General features: G+C 55.7%; 2 protein-coding genes across 2 annotated transcripts in view; both read right to left on the bottom strand.

Moving 5' to 3' along the window:
* Window positions 1-1,271: 1,271 nt before the first annotated feature.
* TIAF1 (TGFB1-induced anti-apoptotic factor 1) lies at window positions 1,272-2,479 on the bottom strand. Its single transcript, XM_030296412.1, is given in 6 exon segments — window positions 1,272-1,716; window positions 1,718-1,788; window positions 1,791-1,839; window positions 1,841-1,911; window positions 1,914-1,966; window positions 2,469-2,479. Coding segments are annotated over 6 exon segments (402 nt in total). The 3' UTR covers window positions 1,272-1,569.
* MYO18A (myosin XVIIIA) overlaps window positions 2,449-20,207 on the bottom strand; it is a 100,991-nt gene continuing 83,232 nt past the window's right edge. The window contains 9 exon segments of the mRNA XM_030296695.1: window positions 2,449-2,668; window positions 2,670-2,691; window positions 9,927-10,049; window positions 14,178-14,317; window positions 14,616-14,801; window positions 17,613-17,750; window positions 18,163-18,246; window positions 18,415-18,531; window positions 19,874-19,987. Coding sequence (XP_030152555.1) covers window positions 2,546-2,668; window positions 2,670-2,691; window positions 9,927-10,049; window positions 14,178-14,317; window positions 14,616-14,801; window positions 17,613-17,750; window positions 18,163-18,246; window positions 18,415-18,531; window positions 19,874-19,987 — 1,047 coding nt within the window. The 3' untranslated portion in view covers window positions 2,449-2,545.

The following is a 20,207-nucleotide window of genomic DNA, read 5'->3' as shown; positions in this document are numbered from 1 at the left end:
CCTGAGTCAGCGCAGGTCAACAGAGTTGGGATCTTGTCTGCAGATGGGAGGGACTCTGTCACCCGTTCCTGGGAGAAATAGAAAATGCACCCATCTATTTGAGAGCATGAGTAAAAGATGAACATGAGGAGCCAGCAGTTTAAAAAAAAAAAGTAGGGGCGCCTGGGTGGCTCAGTCGGTTGGGGGTCCAACTTCGGCTCAGGTCATGATCTCACGGTTTGTGAGTTCGAGCCCCGCGTCGGGCTCTGTGCTGACAGCTCGGAGCCTGGAGCCTGTTTCTGATTCTGCATCTCCCTCTCTCTCTACCCCTCCCCCACTTGTGTTCTGTCTCTATTAAAAATAAATGAATGTAAAATAAAATAAAAAATAAAAAAAAAGTAACTTTACTTTTATTACCTTTTCTATTCGACCTTGCAGGGACAGTGGAGAGGGGTAGTCTTTTTCATTCAAGATGGATCCATATTATACTTCTGTCCCACTCGTTCTGGGGGACTTTCCTCCCTCCTTCCCTTTCTTGACCCTTTCTGGGAGGCTGACATCGCCAGAGCCTTGGCTTCAGGGCTGTCTGATACCCTTTCCCCGCCTACCTGTACAAACCAGGGGAGCCCGACTGACCAGCTGTAAAAGAAACTTTATGTGTGCCAGGATTATAACTGGTCACATTACAGAAGGTGGAGGAGGAGTCGTCGTTTGTTTTTAACCCTCTGTAAGAGCTGCCTCGTAGCTGTCAGCGAGCAGACCAAGTGTGGACTGAGTCATGAAGGCAGAGACTGGGCAGGGCAGAGAAGCCAGAACTCCCAGCCTACTCAAGTTGGCCTGTGGCCAATGGGGTTGGGGGCCAGAGAGAGTTCTGGCAAGTTTTGATCAAAAGTCATATTTGGAACGACTAAAATTAAACTTAAAATTTTTTTCTAGAAGGACTTGAAAAAAAAGAGAGAGAGAAGCTAGGATCCCTGTAATTGGTGAGATTTAGTAATCAGAGGACCTCAACATTTCTGAGTGGAGGCCAGTGTAGGATGAGCCATGAATGGCTCTGCCTGATTGCAATCCACAAGCTCTTAAATAAAAGGTGGGGTTTGTCTCCCTTGACCAATCTTCTCATTCTACCTTTGCTTGCCCCCAGGTGACCTGCAGAACTTTCTTTGTGGCACTGATCTGGCGTGGGAGTAGGCCAGAGACCCGGCCGCTTCCCCAGGTCCTTACCAGAACCCTGCCTCTGCTCCCCACTGACCATCTAGGACTTCACCTGAGCCTGAAGTAACAGGCAGAGCCAGGAGGAGAAGGACGTTTATTTCCATACATCAGGTAAACAGGGAAGAGAGAGCACAGCCCAATGAGTACAAACCAATTGCGGGAGAGAAGGTGAGGGGGACAGCAGATGGGAGCTGCACCAGGCACTGCCCTTGGGTCCCCAAGTCTGGTATTATTGGTGGGATGACCTTTAGGGTGGGGCTGGGACTGTCCGGCCACGTGTTGTCTTGTCTCGGGGAAGTGTGTGGGGGCAGGGCAATTGAAGAAGAAAAAGACTCAGGCTCAGGACACAGGGTGAGGACTCGTGTCTAATGCACATCAGTACTGACCCAAACCCCCATCTTGAGTTTTTCTGATCACAAGCTCCCAACCCAAGGCCTTCCCTCTCAAGTTGGGCCTACGGTCCAGGCAACTTGGACAGAGGGTCAAGGAGGCAGTGCTTGGATAAGCCCCGAACTTATCGGCATAGGTGGAATGGGTTTAGTCTTAATAGGTCATTGCACTTAACACACTGAGACGAAGGGGGTGGGGGCTGAAAGTGCCAGATGGTACATATGCACCCCTGTCTGTGTAGGCTTGCTCAACCCAAACCCAGAAGCACCTGAGAGCCGCTCCCCATGCTGACAAGAATCTGGACCCAGCTCCGCTCACCGGTCTCTCAGCTGCACAGAGAAAGGACTGCTCTCTGAGGAGCGAAGCGGGAGATGAGATTCCCCTAGTCAGTCATTCCTGGAAACCCCAGCTGCCACCACAGCCCCCTCCCACTCTCAGGGATGCAGCTGTGATGGAGAGGGTGGGTATTTAAATTAAAAGTAAAAAGACAGCAGGCACTGAGAAGAGAAAGCCCTCACCCCAAGCCTGGGGGCGGGGAAGGAATTGCTGTTCCTGCCCCCAATTCCTCCCCATGGACCCAGCAACCTAGAGTGTCCCAGCAGGCAATCTGTCCACCGTCCCTGAGCAGGGGGCTGAGATGGAGGTCAGCTTGCTGGCTCCATGCAGTGCCAAGCCACCTGCCACTGCCCACAGTGCGGCCCAAGGTCGAAACCAAAAGTGTGGCATTTTGGAGGCAGAAGGAGCATTAAGTTCTCTTTTCAGAAACTCCTCTTCCCCCCACCTCTTCCATGTGGAGATGTCAGACACCCACAATTTGGAAAGCCCCCCAACCCCCCTTGGGTCGGGTGTTTCCCATGCAGATCAGCAGTCAGGTGGGGGGAGACCTGTGCCCCATCATTTCCTGGGAGAGGCGCTGTGGCAGTAGCCTTTGGGTGCCAGAGGTTCAGACCACTCCCCTGGGCTATGCATTGGTCTCTGTCGGCTTGGCCTCTGTGTCGCTGTCACTCAGATAGTTATGGGAATATCTTGGCCTGGAGGTGCTGTCCAGAGGGTCGTGTTCATCATCTGACCGGTCAGGGGCAAGGGGACTTCCAGTAACTGGTGGGGCTGCAGGGAGAGAGGAACAAGGTCACAGACGAACAATGCTCTTAACTCGCGGCACCAAAGCCTTTGGGTCTGGGAGGCTCCCAAAGCCCTGTCATAGCAGTCCCTAAAAGCCACAAATTGAGAAGTAAATTCAATCCTATCTTGTTTGAGAAGCAATTCCATCTTCCCCAGAAGACACTCAGAGTAGTAAGAGAAAGGAGCACATTGTTTTGATTCTGAAACCTTTTGAAATTCCCAGGAAAGCAAACACTGTAGAGCAGTGGGTCTCAAACCCAAGTGTGTTATAAGGACTCCTGCATCCTTCCCTGGAGAAATTTTGATTTGCTAGCTTTTGGGTGGAACCGAGGAATTCCCCATTTTCAACTCCTCCCCAGAAGATTCTGATGGAGGTGGTCCATGGACCAGGCTGACTTGGAGAATGGCAGTCTGGTGATTATATGGCTACAACCTAAGGGAACCTCATTCCTAACACGATTCCTTCTGAGAAGGAGGAGCCTTCCCCACGGAATACTACCAGACCTTAACACTTTCTCCTTAGGCTTTCCTAAGGCCTGTGAGAATTTCTGCCCTTGACCGTGGCATCATCTATTCACCAAAAGGATAGGAGACTCAGGATGTAGGAACTGGCAAGACATCCATTTCAGGGTGGCATAGTTATCCCTTTCTTGGTATCATAACCCAGCCCTCTAGAGTTTTCATCAGGCCACTGGGAACCTTCAGCTTCCTCCCACCAGGATGTGAAGAAACATCATCCCCTGGATGGAGCAGGCTCATGGCATTCAGCAAGGATGGAACCTTCTGCTCCAGTCATCTTCTTTTTTTTTTCTTTCTTTCCCAAAGCCTGAGAGCCACCTTCCCCTGCCCCTCCCACCGCTGCTGCCTCTGCCGGTTCAAGTGCACCATAATTTCAACACTCTTGAACAAAATGCAGCACAGAGAAGCTCCACCCCTACCAGTGTCCAGCACTCAGAGAGTCCCCGTCCAGTGCTCCCAGGGACACAGCTCTGCTTCCGGATCCTAGAGAGCTTCCACTGGCATAAACAGGAATTCGGTGACCCCTCTGTCCACAATTCTGCTTTAAGAATCTGAGGCGGGGAACCTTGTTTATAGCCCCTTTGAAGTTCTACCCTAAACCCGAAGAGGAAGAAGCAGGCTTCTGAGAGAAAGAATCAAATCCTTCACTTTTCCATCTGTGTTGTGAAGAAAGGGTTTGGCTATTGAGTACTTCCAGCGTGTGAGACATCGTCCTAGGCAGTCTGGATATGCGTCTTATTCTTCACAAGAGCCCAATGAAAGGTCACCAGGAAGCTGGTTCAAAGAAGCATCTTGCTCAAGGTCATATAGCCAGTATGTACATTTGAACTTGGACTCTTAGACCTCAAAGCTTTTGCTGACTCCACCCGGCCACTGGATTGGGTGACCCGAAGAGGAAACAAGACCAAACCTGAATGCTCCCCACAGGCCCATGGTGAAAGCCCAGGGGGTGTGTAAAGATAGGTTTCTCTCTCTCTCTCTCTCTCTCTCTCTCTCTCTCTCTCTCTCTCTCTCCCCCCCCCCTCCCTGGGGAGAAGGAAGAGCCTGACAGACTACATGTTCAATTATGCAAAATGGTTCAGGAATGGGGCAGTCTGGTTAATAGTTATCATATTTCTCATGAATGAATTACCATTTTTAAAGGAATCAGAATAGCACAAAACACATTTAATACAAACTAGACTGAACATAAATGAGTCTTACTTTGATGGGCCAAAGGCACTTAAGGACTCTAGGGTGTCTCAGGGACGAAATCATAAAGCTCAATGATGACTGTGCACCATAGAAAAAATTGGGGTTATTTTAGCTTTTGGGTTGTTTGAATTCTAAATTAGTGGGAGCCTGGTTTTATTTTCATGTTTGAGATAGAATTTCTGGGCACCCAGTGCTAAGGTCTGCTCTTGGGCACGGGAAGGACTGATTTTGTGAAAAGGCAGTGTGGTTATTTTGGGGGCAGTTGGGGGGCAAGGCAGATGCCAGGACTGGGACCCAGATGCCAATGGGGCGCTGTCAGGTAGGGGCCGGCCCGAATTCCTTTCGATTCCCCCCACGTCTCTCCTTAGAGTAGGGTCGCGTCTCCCATCCCTATGTCCTTGTGCCCGCCAGGTTCCAACACTGCTCCATCCAGGTGCTGGGTAAGTGGCACAGGTAGCGGGGGTCAGTTCCACGGAGCCATAAGATACCCTTGCCCCTGGCTGGGTGTTCTTCAGCCAGTCTCCTTTGTGGCTTCTATCCGCACAGCTGTAGAGCCAACAGCAGGCAGCTAGCCCCCTCCCAAGGGCAAGAGTCTGGGCTGGCAATTTGAACATTTTAACCAAATTGTTCCAAAAGCTTTCCTCCCCACAAGCCAGTGTCTCCTGCGCAGCGTTGTCACAAACAATTTGGTGTATAAACTAATTCCTGCTGGGTGAGCCCAGGGTGGCAGGCCCCTCCCCTTGCCTCTGCTATGGATGCGTTCGTGTTCTGAATTCTCACCGGTCCCCATCACCAGATGGGAAGCTAAGCCATCACTCTGCCCCTGCCCCCATTCTACCCAAAGTCGGTTCATGCTGAGTCTGACTAGGTCCTCCCTTCCCTGGCCCTTCTCCTGCCAGCTCTGTATTGACTGGCAAGCTTTTGGCTCGGCGCCCACTCTCCCCGCAGTGAATCCAATCCTCCCCGGTGGTGTTGTATAGGGTTTCAGGATCACTCCTGTCTTGCTGGCAGACAAGAGGAACTGTGCTGGTGGCTGGGGGAAGAAACAGGCTTTATGTGGTTTTGTTCTTGCTGGTCCTGGGGTCAAGGGTGATGATGGGCTGAGGGCATCGGGTCTGAAATACACCAGTTGCCGGGCAGTGTGGAGGGGTCTGGTGAGGCCCACGTCTCCCTCTTCAAGCAGGGGTGCAGTGCTCAGTCTGGCCTTCTCTCTTTTCCAAACCACCCGATGGCCCATCAACTGACTTCCTGCATTCGGGGAGCAGGGCACTCAGGAGGGCTGCAGAGGGGAAGGCTGAGCTGGTAGATACAATATTGCGACTCCAGCCTTTGCTCACTGTGGAGCTGACAACAGCTCCCTCGTGCAACGGAGATGCTTTCTGCTCCTCCCAGAGCATCCCGCAACCACTGCCACAGGGGGGAAGCGACAGAGCAGTGCTGAGCCCAAGGGCTTGGTTTCAGAGCAGCTCGGGGCCAGAGGAATCCAAGATGTCTATCCATGAGCCTGGGCTGGGCTTAAATTCCACCCTCCTCCACCATCCCCCTAATTCCATCCCATCACCCATCTCCAAATAGCTGCAGGTAACTTTCACTTCTACTTGCTCCTTTCCTTAAAACATAACTGGTCCCTTTGGGTATAACCCGGCCAAGTCAACGTACGTGCTCAGCCACCCCACGGCACAAGAGGCCCACAAACATGCGACAGGTGTGTGTTAGTTCATGCATCGGGGAAGCAAGGCCCCTGCCCCAGGGGGCTGCGCTCTGGGGTCACACCTCCTGGGAAGCAGCAAGCTTGCCCTGGGAGGGTGCCAGGCCGAAAACAGCTTCACATAACCAGGGTGATCCAAATGTCACCACCCACCAGGGAAACCGGGAACAATGGGACTCCAGTGAGTCAGTTTCTGCCTTCTTCTGAGGTGGGGGTGTGGGCATAAAGGGCCTAACTGCTAGATCTCCCTTCCCACAGAGAGAAGGCTGGGGGAGGCAGGAGAGCCAGGAGGGGGCTGTCACTCAGCAGCTGCTAATTTCTATTCATTATAACTTTTTAAGATGAGCTGAGCTGAGGCGACGCCCATGTGTGGGCTTCAGGTGGGAGGGCTGGGGAGGGAGTCAGGGAACTGCGGGTTTGAGGGAGGGTGTGGTGCAGCCCCGTGAGCCTTGCTGTCTGAGGCTTGACGCGCGTGTAGCAGGGAGGAAGGTGGCGTTGCAGGGCAGTGTCAAGAGCCGAGAGCCGAGCCAAAGGTCCCGTAAGAGAGGGCGGCCACTGACACACCAGCTGGGCCACTGACACACCAGCTCGCCCTCAGGGGTCAGCTAGAGCCCTTTCCCAAGCCCAGCCCATTGGGGGCATAGACAAAAGCCCGAGGCACACACAGTAAACATTTCACCTGTGGGCTCTGCCTTGGGCCCTACGGAGGAGGAGTGGTGGAGAGCAAGCCTAATAGACTCCATTCAGATCCCAGCACATCACTTCCCAACTGTGTGACCCTGGCCAGTGACTTAACTTCCCTGAGCCTCAGCTTCCTCTGCTATAGAATGGGGCTAGTCAAGCCTTTGTTATGGAGTTAGTGTGAGGATGAAGTGAACAAAATGTGGCAAATGTCTAGGAGGTCCCCCGGCACCCGCGGTGAGGACTTAGTAAGTGGGAGCTGTGCCGGACCATCCTCAGCAAGGTCAGCTGACTGGGCTCGGGGCAGAGAAGGACTAACCAGCTCGCTGGCCCCACTCTCCAAGGCAGCCAGAAAGCTCTCTGAGGCCAGGCCTGCCGCAGAGGCACGCAGGAGAGGCCTGGGTGGTGGCGGATGGGGTCGGGCACGTTAGTTCACACCGAGCGGCACACTCCATGCTGTACCCCACGCCGGGCGCCACCTACTGCACTAGTCGCTCTCGGGCCGGTACAGGTACCGCATCATCAGGCTGTCCACCTCCTTCTTGCGTTTCTTCTCCTCCTTCCGAGACGGCCGGTGCGCCTGCCTGGCCTCCTCACCTTCTGCAGCCGGGCCCTTCTTCACGCTCGAGCGGCTGTGGCCTGACACAGTAGAGCCACTGGATGTCGATGAGGACTCCGACTCTGTCTCCGCTCTCTTTCTTCTCGATTTGGACTTCTTCTTGCTCTTCCGAGAGCGCCCCTTCTTCCGCCGCTTGTGCTCCGAGGAGTCCTCGGAGCTGGAGCTGGAGCTAGAGCTGGAGCTGCTCCTTCTCCGGCTCCGGCTCTTCTGGCCGCTGCGGGAGCGGGAGACGTCAGCGGCAGAGGCCGAGCGGCGGATGCTGGTGGCCCGCGCTGGGAGGTCCAGTTGGGCGCTGCGGGCACTTTGGATGCTCTTCCGGTCGTCCTCCTCGGAGTCGGGCTCCAGGCTGCTCCTCTGGAACGGGACGGGTTTGTAGCTCAAGACCTCGTTGATGGCGGCCTCCAGGTCTGGGTCCAGGTAGGAGTGACGGCTGACGGGGCGGATGCTGGAGCCGAGAGGCTCATCCGTGGCAGAGGGCGAGGCGTGTGGCCGCGGTGGCACCGACAGGCTGCGGGCCAGCGACGGGTGGCTGTACTGGGAGTGGGCCTCGCTCAAGGCCACACTGGCTCCGTCATCCCACGCATCCAGGCAGCTCTGGCCCAAGGACAGGCGGGAATCAGGGCTGTCCCGGCCCAGGCCCGAGGCCCGGCTCAAGGAAGGACTGAGGGTCCTGGACAGGGTATCGAGCCGGGAGGTGCTGCGCCGGAAACTGGGGGAGCCTGAGAGCGAGAAGCTCATGGAGGAGCGGGCCCCGTCCTCACCGGAGCCGCGCCGTGTGGCTGAGGAGGCCCGGCTGGTGGGGGCAGAGACGGTCGAGGCCCGGTCGAAGTCTGAGCCCCACCGCTTCTCCAGCCCCCGGCCAACGCGACTCCGGGCCTCGGAGAAGGTGGAGCCGCATTCATCTTGCTCTTCCCTGGGGCCTGTGCGGGTCTTCCGGGGGGGCCTCTCTGGGGAGGCTGCCCGCTCGCTCAGGGTGGTGAAGAGCGAGTCCTCATCCCCAGTGCCCCCGATGGAGTCCTTCAGGGTGAGCCGTTTCCGGTAGCTCAGAGAGCTCAGCACGGAGGCTGGCCTCTCCTCCACCCCCTTGCCCTCCTTCCCAGAGGTGTTGAGGGCCGTTCTAGGGGAGGGAGATGAGGTCGGGAAGAGAGAACCAGTAGTGGATTAGAGGCAGCCCAGAGAGAATGGAGGGGAGGGGAAGGGAGGGAAGGGGGGGGGAGGGAGGGAGGGAAAGAGGGAAAGAGAGAGAGAGAGAAAGAGAGGAGCCGGCATTAAACCCAGAGAATAAAGATACAGAGGGAGGGAGGAGACATGAGGCAAAAGGATGCGAGCGGCAGCACCCTGGCAAAGTGGCAGCGAGAGCATCGGAGGAAATGAAGCAAAATAATTTGCGTCAGTGAAAATAGCTTCATGGAGAATGTCATGTAAATTAGACCATTGTTCTATTTCATCACTTTTCCCCCTCTAAAACGTTTAGTTCAATTTATTTCATTGTCAACTACCTGGAGCCTTGTGCCACACCGTGGTGAACGGCAGTGGGGCGGGGAAGGCGGCATTATCTGCAATAACAAAATGTTGTTTGGCTGAATAAATTAAACCAATTAGAGGGGGCCGCTGGGTGCTTGTGGTGAGGGGCTGGACTTGGGAAGGGGCCTCAGGGGAGTTGGAGAAGGCGAGGGATTACTTTACAAAGCAGCCTGCCCGCTACTCTGGGAGGGGGTGGAGAAGGGTGTGCCCTGGTGGGGATCAGGATGGTTCAGAGTTGGGGAGAAAGTGGGAGGCGGGGGAGCCAGCAGGGAGACAGCTTGAGGAGGCCTTGGAGCAGAGGACAGAGGATCTCCCTCCCTGCTGCCATGCTGGCTGGGAAGTGAGGGACGAGGAACGTGGAGGCCCGGATTCCAGGCGTAGCTGTCTGTGTGATCAGAAGCCTGTGACTTGGCTGGACAATAGGGAATGAGTTCTCCCAGTGGATGGGTGTGAGCAGGAAGCATGGGGGTGGTGGCGAGGGGAAATGGTGAAAAGATCAGAAGAAGGAGAGAATGGGCAGAAAAAGACAGAAATGGAGCTGTGACAGGGGAGTCAGGGGAGCCAGTGTCTTTTTCTGCCGGCTTCAGGGGCCCAGCCAGCCCTGTCCGGGGTTGTGGGATCCGGAGTCTCCTTATGCCACCTTCCAGTCTTGATTCCAGGGCCCAAACTTTTGGGTAGTTCAACTGACATTTGTCAAATGAGTAAGTGGGGATGAAGTTAAACCCACGGCAAACCGAAGCCCTGAGCCTGGTAGGAAAACATCGCTTGGGAAAAACAAAGGTGCCACCAACCCTGACCTGACACTGAGCCTCCTGGCGCATCGCACACGCTGGGGGCATGCCTGGGCCCCTCTGAGGCATGCCAGGCAAGAGACGCCGGTGGCATGAGACCTGGCCTCTTTGGGATCCAGGCACTGCTCAGCTATCCCCGGGCCATGAGGTGGCCTTTCCTCCCAGCTCAAGGCCTCACGCTCACCTGGAACTCTTCAAGCTGCCATCGTCGGACGCTGCCTTGGAAGGCCCCTTGTTTTTCGACAACCATGACTTGACCCCGTCGACCCGGTCCTCCAGCTCAGAGTCCACATCTGAGTCCCCCTCGCTGTGGGATGAGGAGCAGAAAGGTAGGCAAGGCCGGGGAGGGAGTGATCACCCGCTGCCCAGGAGGGAGCACCGACGGGGCGGCAGGTATTTCTCGGGCAGGGGTGGGATGCGGGTGACATGCACATCGGTGAGTCAGGAGGGGAACGAGAGAGGTCAGATGGGGCATACCATTCACAAGGACCCGGCCCCACTCAGCAGGCCACACTGTAGGACAGCCACCAGGAAGACCCTGAGGGGCACGGAGGCACCTCCCATTCTACTTTCTGTGACAGCCCGCTGTTCAGCCAAATAAGTCCAACGGGGATGACGGGGAAACCATCCATGTATCAGTTACAGCTAAATGGCTCTTGGTTAAAAAGAGAGGATTCGTAGGCTCTACGGCCACTCCCGGAAGCCTATTCTGTTTCTTGTGTGCACACTCCCAGAAACGGGGCCGTGGCTACTGCCATTTTCCATGGCTTCACTGTGAGAGCCTGACCACTGGCCGTGGGTCAGAAAAGACCAAGGCAGCTTTCTGGCTTCAGGTTAGCTTGAACGGGAGGCCCCTCAGCTGATGGCAGCGCTAAGCTAACCGAGCACCACAGGCCAGATCCCAGACCGGCCCTGTGACTTCCCCGGCCTTTAAGAAACAAAGAAAAATGAGGAGGGGGCGTCAGCATTTCCTGAGGTGCTAGCACAGTTTCGGGATTCAAACTGCACCCTGGAGATCCACTTGAGCCCAGAGAGTCCCAGACATTGGCTCTGTCTCTCTGAGTCTCCTCTCCCCCTCCTCCCCAGTTCTTGCTCCCCAGTTCTGCTTTCTGGCCAAGCTGGCCTGAGCCCTCTCTACTTGCAGAAAAGCCCAAAGGAGTCAGAGTCTGAGGCTGGAGTCATGGTGACTCCTTCACAAAGCAGTGGGGGCTTAGAGACAGCTTCTGAGTGAGAATGCTTCTAGAATTCTGCAAAATGTCTGCTCACCACATTCCCCTGCTATGGATATGCTGGGATTTCTCCTCGATATAAATTTCCGTTCATCTGTGTCAACAGGAGCAGGCCCATTCCTGAATTATGTTCTTGAATAAATAGCCACACAGGCGTGTGTGTGTGTGTGTGTGTGTGTGTGTGAGGGCGTACACACACACACACGCACGCACGCACGCACGCACGCCAGAAACCAGAAACCACCAGACTCTGTTCTGGGGACTGTGAGAGAGCATGACCCGTTGGGAGGGGAACAAAGAGGCATATTTTATGGGCTTCCATCAAATACAGAATTATAACGAAGACGAGGCTGGTTGATGCCCTGGGTAAACAGGAATTTAGCAGACAGCCCCAAAACCACTAATGCAAGCCCTGTGCCTGTCCGAGCCTGGCAGATTTACTATGGTGCATGGGCCCCATGGAACGCCAATACCACCTGATTTATACACCCGTGCAAAAAACCTCCTTCTCTAGCTTCAGAGCCTGTAATTTATCACCACCGTTCATAACCATATTGATTGCCTTTAGAAAGGAGGTGCTGTATGCATCGCAAAATCTATGTCTACATGTTAAAAGTGTTTCTGTATAAATCTCCCTTAATACTGCACTGTTTACTGCTTTCATTAAGGTTATGGCAATAACAACTGTATCTCTAAGTAAATCGAAACATTATTTTTCTGCCCGCCTTAGCACACTCACTCACTGGCTTGCTCGATAACTTGGAGCTGGGGCCCAGAGCTGCTGAGGACGGAGCCACACCACCTCTGCCATCAGCAGGATTGTGGCTAGGACTGCCCACCCCAGTGCGCCTGCGTGAGTGCACACTGGGGTGTGCGTGCGTGTGTGTGTGTGTGTGTGTGTGTGTGTGTACTCATGCATGCACGCACGTGCCCATGCCTGGAAATGGTTTAGAATATGATCTTAAATGCGCATTTTATCAGCCCTCGAAGCTCCTACGGTCCAAGGATGGCAGGGCTAGAACACACAGGGGACAGATAGTCGTGGACCCAGAATATGAATTTCCCTCCTTACATTCAGAGCAGCAAACGGGTTGAGAAGCTGGCCTGGCTGCCCTCACCTTCCCTTTAGTTTCGAGCACATAGATGATGTTTAGGTTTTCTTAAATAATCAGACCCGTAAACAAACTCCAGGGGCAGGCAGGCTCAGGGGGCAGTTGAAATTTTAAATGGTCGGAATTAAACCTCGAGTCAAATACAATTTATGTCCAGGCTCATGTGCTATTAGTTAACTGGGAGCCGAATCGCGGGGGAACAAACAAACGGAGACAGAATGGCGAGGGATATTAATTGTGTGTGACAACCGGGCTCCAGCGGCCCTCTATCACTGTTACACACTATTACATTTATCATTAGCTCTCACGGAGTCCTTTGCGAGGCCGCCAGCCCATCCTGGCCAGGGGAGGAGGCCTGCCAAGCCAGAGGGAGTAGGGGAGGAAATCCAATGCCACGCTAAAAAAACAACCTCCAAACAAACAGCCCTGACGAACTTGACGGAGGAGTCACTCCGATCCGCCTGAAGGCCTGCACATCTCCACCCGCCGTTCCATCTCCCACCCAGAAAGAAAGAATCGAGAGAGGGTGGATGTGCTGGGCTCCCTGCCACCTGACAGACAGGCACCAGCACAAATGCCTGGGGCCTCCCTGTGCCCAAGGCGCCCGCAGGGAGTAAAGTAAACACATCTGGCTGCGTTCCCTTCCCTTGCCAGTTCCCTCCCCCCCTGCCACTGCTCCCAGGCTGTGATTAGCTGCCTGGATGCCTTCCCCAACAAGTAACGTGCTAGATGCTCCGCACCTTGTACCTTTGTCTGCCACCAGAAGGTGGTGGACCTTTCAAAATGAAACATACCCGCTTCTTTTGGGTAGCTTGGGCTCCAAAGGAGCCCTGGGATATGGAAAAATCCAGCCCGAAACAGACTTTTCCCCAGAGAAATAGGCTGGGAGGCTTGGTTTCTGAGGAAGGAGAGGGCTGGAGCTCAGGAAGGCAGATTGTGGGTACCACCGAATGAGGCTGAGCTCTCTTTTCTGATGGAGCCCCCGTCCTGCACACCAAGGGCATGAGCGCCAGCCTGCACCTCCCTGGGGTAGCGCCTCACTGCCCTGGCCTTGCCTCCCCTCAGGGCAGAGTCAGTGGTGTTAGCGTGAGACCAGCTTGGAGAGTGTGCAAGAGGCCGTGTCCACGTGCGGCATGCAGTGGGGACCCTGGGTGAAAGCCAGTGTTAGGGGCAGTTAGACACCACAGAAGGAGAGGCAGAGAGCGCCTGCGCCCCAGTCCTCACGGTTTATTCTTTCTTTTCTGATACTTTGTCACCATGTCCTGCAAACTGGAAACAGAAAGAAAATGGTGGGCTAGGGGGACAGAAGAAGAAGATTGAAAAACCAGTGGGCAAAGCAAGGGTGGACCTCTCAGCCAAGGTGGACATCCTGAGCAAGACATGGCTCTGGCTGGCTGAGACCAGCTGGGGGGGGTGGGGTGAGTGACAGTGTATCCTCAGAGGGAGGTCTGGGCCGCCCCGGGGCACTTTTTCTCTGCCCCCAAGGAGCAGGCTTCTTATGTGGGCCAGGACCCACTTGCAGGAGGGGGCATCAGCACTCAAGCGGGAAGGGGGCAGGTCTGGGGGTGGGGGTCCGCCCAAGGCAGCCTTCGGAGTTTCTCCAGGGCCTGACCCTCACCCTCCAGAACTGCTGGTCTACCTGCCTTGTGACTTCTTCCTGAGCCTAGGACTATAAATCTCTCTCTCCGAAACCATTCCCTGGGTGGGTTTTATGAGAGAAAATCTCTGGCATGGTAACAAGGTACCACGGGCCTTAAATCTCTGCTTTCCCCAGAGTAGGGCAGGCGCCATCGGAAATGCAGCTAAACGGGGGAATAACTCATTGTGAACAGGCAGAGCTGGAGAGCCAGGTTCCCGGGAGGCCCTGAGGAGGGAGGACAGGGAGGGGGAGGGAGGGCATCTCACCCGGGCAGCACCGGTCCTGCCCTCGGTCATTACAGGACAGGGTCCATGCTGGGGTCTGGCAATGAGGGAAAGGTGGGCTGTGGCTCAGTGGCAGGGAGACAGAGACTGCAGCTGTTCTACCTCGTGGCCTGCTCCACAGGTGGTCAGAGGGCCTCGGTGCGGCCGCCGCTGCCACAGAGGCCCCCTCACCTGGTGATGAGGTCCTCATTCCCATCGCTCTCCATCTCGTCCTCGATGGCGGCCTGCAGGTCCCCAATGCGCTTGAATGCCAGCTTGAGATCGGCCTGCAGGCTCTGGTTAGCGGCCTCCAGGCTCTCCAGATCCATCTCCTAGGAGGGAGGGGGGGCAGTCGAGTTCACCGGAGGGCCAGTCTCTATCTGGCTGCTCTAGAAAAAGCCCGCTGCAAGTCTCTCTAGGCCGGGAAGGAGCGCCATGGAGGCGTCATGGAGCTCCAGATGGAGACTCGGGCACTGCCCCCGGCCCTCTGGCCTGGCTTCGGGACGTGTTCCTCTTCCTTCCAGAGATCTAAACTCTGGTTTCTTTGTGGCCCATCCCCCACCCCAGCCCAGGGGAGGCGTGCACCCAGACAGCTGCCTGCTCGGGGCCCTGCGGGTTTCGGCACGTTACCAGTTCATGCTTCTTGCGGCTCGCCTCGGCCTCCTTCCTGGCGAGCTCGCCCATCTCCTCCTTGGTGTCGCGGAGCTGCCGCTGTAGCCTCTTGTTCTGCTCCTTCTCCCGGTTCTCAGCTGCTGTGCGCTGATCTCGCTCCTCAGTCAGCTTCTCCATGTTCTCCTTGAGCCGGCTGGCCAGGCTCTGGAGGGGGAGGTAGGGAAGAGAAGCCCACCAGCTAGTCAGAGACGGGAGTGTGGCTCTGATGAGACTCCAGAGTCAGGAGGCCTGGGGTCCAGCTCTGGCACCACCACTCGCTGCTAGGTCTGCTAGGTGGGCAAGAATTAAAGCTCTCTGAAGAGCCTTCCTTCATCTTTTTAAAAATAAATAAATAAATTAATTAATTAATTGATTTGAGAGAGCAAGCGAGAGCGAGAGAGAGAAGAGACAGAGTAAGCAGGAAAGGGGCAGAGAGAAGGAGAGACAGAATCCCAAGCAGGCTCCAGACTGTCAGCTCAGCCCAAGACGGAGCTGAAACCCACGAATTGTGAGATCATGACCTGAGCTGAGAGTCAGATGCTTAACAGACTGAGCCACCCAGGTGCCCCCTTCCTTATCTTCTGTAATATGGGAGAATAACACCTACCGCAGTCCTCTGGTGTCTTTTTAAAAAAAAAAAATTTTTTTTGATGTTTGTTTATTTTTGAGAGAGAGAGACAGAAAGAGAGAGACAGAGCGTGAGCGAGGGAGGGGCAGAGAGAGAGGGAGACACAGAATCCGAAACAGCTCTAGGCTCTGAATTGTCAGCACAGAGCCCGATGCGGGACTCGAACTCACGAACCCGCAAGATCATGACCTGAGCCAAAGTCAGCTGCTTAACTGACTGAGCCATCAAGTCATGCCCCTCCCCACCCCCAGGGTCTTTTAAAGATTAAATAAGGTAAAGTATGTGAAGGCACTTGGGATGATGCTATCATCATCATCATCACCATCATCATCATCATCATCACGACCAAGGTCAGAGGAACCCTCTGGCTACAGCCTGGGTCTGTCCACATTGATACCATGTGTGGGGTCTCCACAGTCAGCAGGACTTCCCTCAGGGACTCTGAACCCAGCAGCTCCAAAAGCTAGATCCTGTGCTTGGAGGTGAATGGTTTATGAGAGTTCCTGGATTAGGAGACTAAACAGTCATCAGATTCTAAGCACAAAGCCATCCCTCTAAGCCTGATGAATCTCTCTTCCTCCAGAAACTGAATACATTGTTCCCTCCCGGGGCCATAGGACGTTGCGCAAGAAATGACCTGGAGGTTGCGGCAGAGCATGAGGGAAGGACCTGCTTCTGGTTCTACTGCTGACTGGCCATGGGGTCTCTACCCCAGGCACCCCCCAGCCTCTGTGTCTCTAAAATAACAGCACTAGACTATATGATTTCTAATTTTATTTGTTTTTGAGAGAGAGAGAGAGAGAGAGCGAGCAAGCACAGGCAAGCATGAGTGGGGGAGGGGCAGAAGAGAGGGAGACACAGAATCCGAAGCAGGCTCCAGGCTCTGAGCTGTCAGCACAGAGCCCGACGCGGGGCTCGAACCCAAGAACTATGAGATCATGACCTGAGCCGAAGCTGGACGCTTAACTGACTGAGCCACCCAGGCGCCCCTAGACTATATGATTTCTAAGGGCCATTTGTGTTTAACATTCTGTGTGTCTAAACTACAAGACTGCTCTTCTGAGCAGAAGGGAAACAGAGAGAGCCGAGGAAAGGGACTGAGGTCGACAAGAAAAGGAGACAAGTATACAGATCTGCCCCAGAGCCACCGGATCAATGGCTTCTCCTGCCCCTTGATAGCTTTGTGACCTTAGGCAACCTATTTAACCCTTCCTGTATGCAAGATGGGGGTCAAGATATTACCAGCTGTGCTGAGGCTGTGGTGTGTAGCCGAGGAACATCACTGGGTCTCCCCTAACTCTCCCTAGCTCTCCTGAGGACTGTGACCTCATCTTGGGAGCTTCGGCCATACTCCCTTCCCGGGTCAAGGGTACTAACGCCCTCTAATGCCCACTGCCAGCTCCAGAGTCACCTGTTTCCATCCCTTCCCTGGTGCCTGCTTCACGGGCTGAGGGGCTGCCGGGGAGGTGGCAGGGACGCTCCTTGGCACGCACGCCCGTGAACACAGTTCTCATGGAGAACTGGAGGTGCTTCCACAAGTCTACAAGCTCGAGCGGGAGGAGGAGAACTTAAAAATAGGGCGAGGGGAGTGTTCACCCCAGAGACAATTCTGCCTGCCTCTCTCATCCCACCTGCTCTACCGGGGAGCCTGGAGCAGAGAGGACTGGCTGTGGAGTATGGAGGCCACGGGTGGAAGGGATAACAAGACAGAGCAGGAGAGGGGTGAACGGGAACAGGTGGAGGGTTGAAGGAAAGGATGAAGAGCAGAGGGAGAGGAGGCATGGGATGGGGAGAGAGGAAGAAGTGGGGAGAGGGTGGGGAGGAGAAACGCAAAAGAAGGGGGCAGACGTGGAGAGAAGCAAGAGAGAGGAGAAAAAGCAGAGAGACAAGAAGGGTGGGAAGAAGTGAGGAAAAAAGGCAATAAAAAAGGGAAGGGAGAGAGAGAGCGAGCACGGTGAGATGAGAGAACAGACTTCAGCCCTCACAGAAGTGGCGCCATCCGCTGCATATTATGGACCCTGCCGGAGAGCAGAGCGAGAGCGAGTGAGGGACCGGCGGGGGGAGCTCATGGTGGAGGAAAATATGAAGACAAAAAGCTAAGCTGCTCTGGTCCCTTGGCAGAAAGCAAGCACGGAAACAGAATGTAAAGCAGGCTGGCTCCACGGTGCCCAGAGAGCAGGCAGGGCGGGCGGGGGGAAGGCACCCGCCCCGTCAGCTGGCCTGGCAGCTTGGCAGGGGCCTCTGAGGAGCGTCCGTGGCCTGCCCGGCGCAGCTGAGCATGCGTGGCTCCAGCTGCCGGGGCAGCTCTGCCCTGCTCTGGCTACGGACCAGGACAAGTGTGCACCCACCTCCAGACGCTTCACTTGGGTCCTTTCGAACTCCAGGCGGGTCTCCAGCTCCCGGATCTTAGCTTCCTGCCTGCTCACCAGGGACTTGTCCACCATGGACTGCTCCAGGAACTCCACTTGGCTCTGGAGGGCTTGTAGCTGGGGTGGGGGCAGGAAGAGAAGAGCTGAGCCCAGAAGGGAGGGGCAGAGCCTGGGCAAGATCACCATGGTGACCAGAGGGCCAAGGGAGGGAGGGATGCACTGGGGAGGTGGGAGGACGGGGCCCCGAGCCAGAGGCATTCCCCACCTGGCCCGATGCTGGCACAGATTTTGCCCTTTGGAGGGAAATGAGAAAGCCGAGGACCAGAGAGGGAATAGAAATGTGAAATGAGTCAGCTGAAGCCAAAATGTCTACTGTGGTGATATGGCTCCAAGCCTAGCCCTTCGCGTGCATTGATGCGGCGGCGTGGATTACTAATAACTGAGAGGAGCGCTTGCTTTCCAACGGGCTTGGGGGTCCGCCCCTACATACACCCCACACCCTCTTTCTACCAAGGGAGAAAGTCTCCACCTTCTCCTGCAGCTCCTGCTTCTCCTTGTTGGCTTCTTCTAGCTGAGCCTGGAGGTCATTCATCTGTGCCAAGTCCCGCGAGGCCTGGGAAAGGAGTGAGTGCTGAAGCAGGACCCCCCTGAACACAAACCCCCAGCCCACCACACCGCACACAGAGTGCGGGCCTGCGACTCCCAAGAGAAGTGGCGTGGGGGGGGGCTTAGGAAGAGGACCAGAGGGCCAGCGTCTGTGGCGCGGGGTGTGGTGGGGCACCTGAGCCACGGCTGCCTTGTGCTTCTTCATCAGCTCATTCATGTCCTCCTGGTCCTCTTCCAGCCGGCTCTGGATCTCATTCTTCTCACGCTGAAGGCGGCTCAGCTGCTCCTCCAGCTGGACGGAGGCAAGACCGATCAGAGGGCATGGGGCCTCGAGTGCCCGACGGCACCAGGTGGGCAAATCCGACTTCCCCATGCCACCTCCAAAGGGAAGGGGGTGATGTCGGGGCCGGGTCCACGCACTGGTCCAGACCCATGGCACTCGGGCAGCTGAGACAAAGGCTGTCTTCGCAGCATGGGCAGACCCTGGGCTAAATGACAGCTGCTTTCTGGCAGCTCTTTGAAGGCTAATGAGAAGGCAGAAAAGGTCTGCCCAGAACAAATGACCCATCATCCTGGCACCAGCAATCTAGGCCCTAACCTGAAGGTACTCTGCCCCCTTCAGGCCTCAGGCAAGGACCCCTGGACTCTGGGAAGCTCTGCTAGCTGGGATTCTCATTCTCCCCCCCAACCCCCGCCCCCCTGGCCTGCTACCAGGCCATCCAGCCCCCACAGCCGGTCCACTCCTGGGGGGAGGGGAGGAGACGGCCAACAGCAGCTTCAGGAATGAATGAATCTATTAGCCTGTAATTCCAAACCAAAATGACTGCGTTGGCTCCTTCTCTGCCCCATCCGTCTTGTTACCGGGCTGTGGGGAGCTGGGGAAGCCTCCGCCAAGAAATTTATTAACTCGGATTTAAATAAAATGGTAATTTTATAACAGCCTTTTTTAACACAATTAAAGAATTTGAATTACTCACCTGAAAACTGCTGAGGAGCACAAATGTCACGGGGATAAATCAAGCCCGGGAGATTGGCATCTCTCAGCAGATGGGTGACCAGCTGGGGGGCCGCGGAGCCCAGAGCCCCCAGCCTAGCCTCCCCGCTGCCCCCTTCCCTGCCCAAGGAGGTACTGGTGGCCGCATCCCCGTAATGAATTCCCGGCCGATAGATGGGCCGTGGGAGAGGTAGGGAATTAAAAGGGAAGCATTAAATAAAAGCTCTAATTAGCTGCCGCTTGGGCTTGTCAGTGGGCTGGCCAGGGGAAGAGGAGGGAAACGGAGCCATCCCATCCTCTTATCGGTGCTTCCGCTAATCTCTAGGCACCTGTTTACATCCCTCAGCCACATTAGCTGCCTTTATTTATGGTGTCGGGGCCTGCGGCCAAGCTCCCACAGGCAGGTGGTTAAACAGGGAGATGGGCCCTTGCTGGCTCCCTCTTCCACCTTGCCCCCATCCCAGCCTCTGCTCTGAGTGGGGAGGGGCGAAGGAGGGAGGCCCCCTCTCCCTGCAGGAAGTCCTGGAGTGAAGGGAGTGGGCTGGGCAGGGCCCCCGTCTGGGGGGAAGGGAGCCACAGTTACAGCTCTATTTTGCTTCAGCCGCCCCCCGAGCCTGGCTCGCACACCCCAGTCCCTCACCGCGGTCTTGGCTTTGGCGATGTCATCAATCTGCAGGTGCAGGTCTTCGATCTCCACCTCCATTGCTTTCCGCGCTTTCACGGCCGCTGCACAGGTGAACTCTGACTCCTCCAGCTGGACACAGAGCCACCCCCGCCCCAGGGAGAGACGTCAGCCATTCCTGGGAGCAGGAGGGCTGTACAGGGTGCTCACAGGGGAGAAGGAGCCCAGGCGCTCTGTTCGCTTGACCCCGGGGCTGTGGCGTGTTGGGGTGCACGCACAGGCATCTGCTGTGGCAGGGAGGGTGGGTACGGGGACCCATCCATGCCATCCTGGGGCTTGGCGGTCACGCTGT

The sequence above is a fragment of the Lynx canadensis genome, chromosome E1 (assembly GCF_007474595.2).
Source record: "Lynx canadensis isolate LIC74 chromosome E1, mLynCan4.pri.v2, whole genome shotgun sequence".
Lineage (NCBI taxonomy): Eukaryota > Metazoa > Chordata > Mammalia > Carnivora > Felidae > Lynx > Lynx canadensis.
This window is presented reverse-complemented; position numbering and strand designations above follow the sequence as displayed.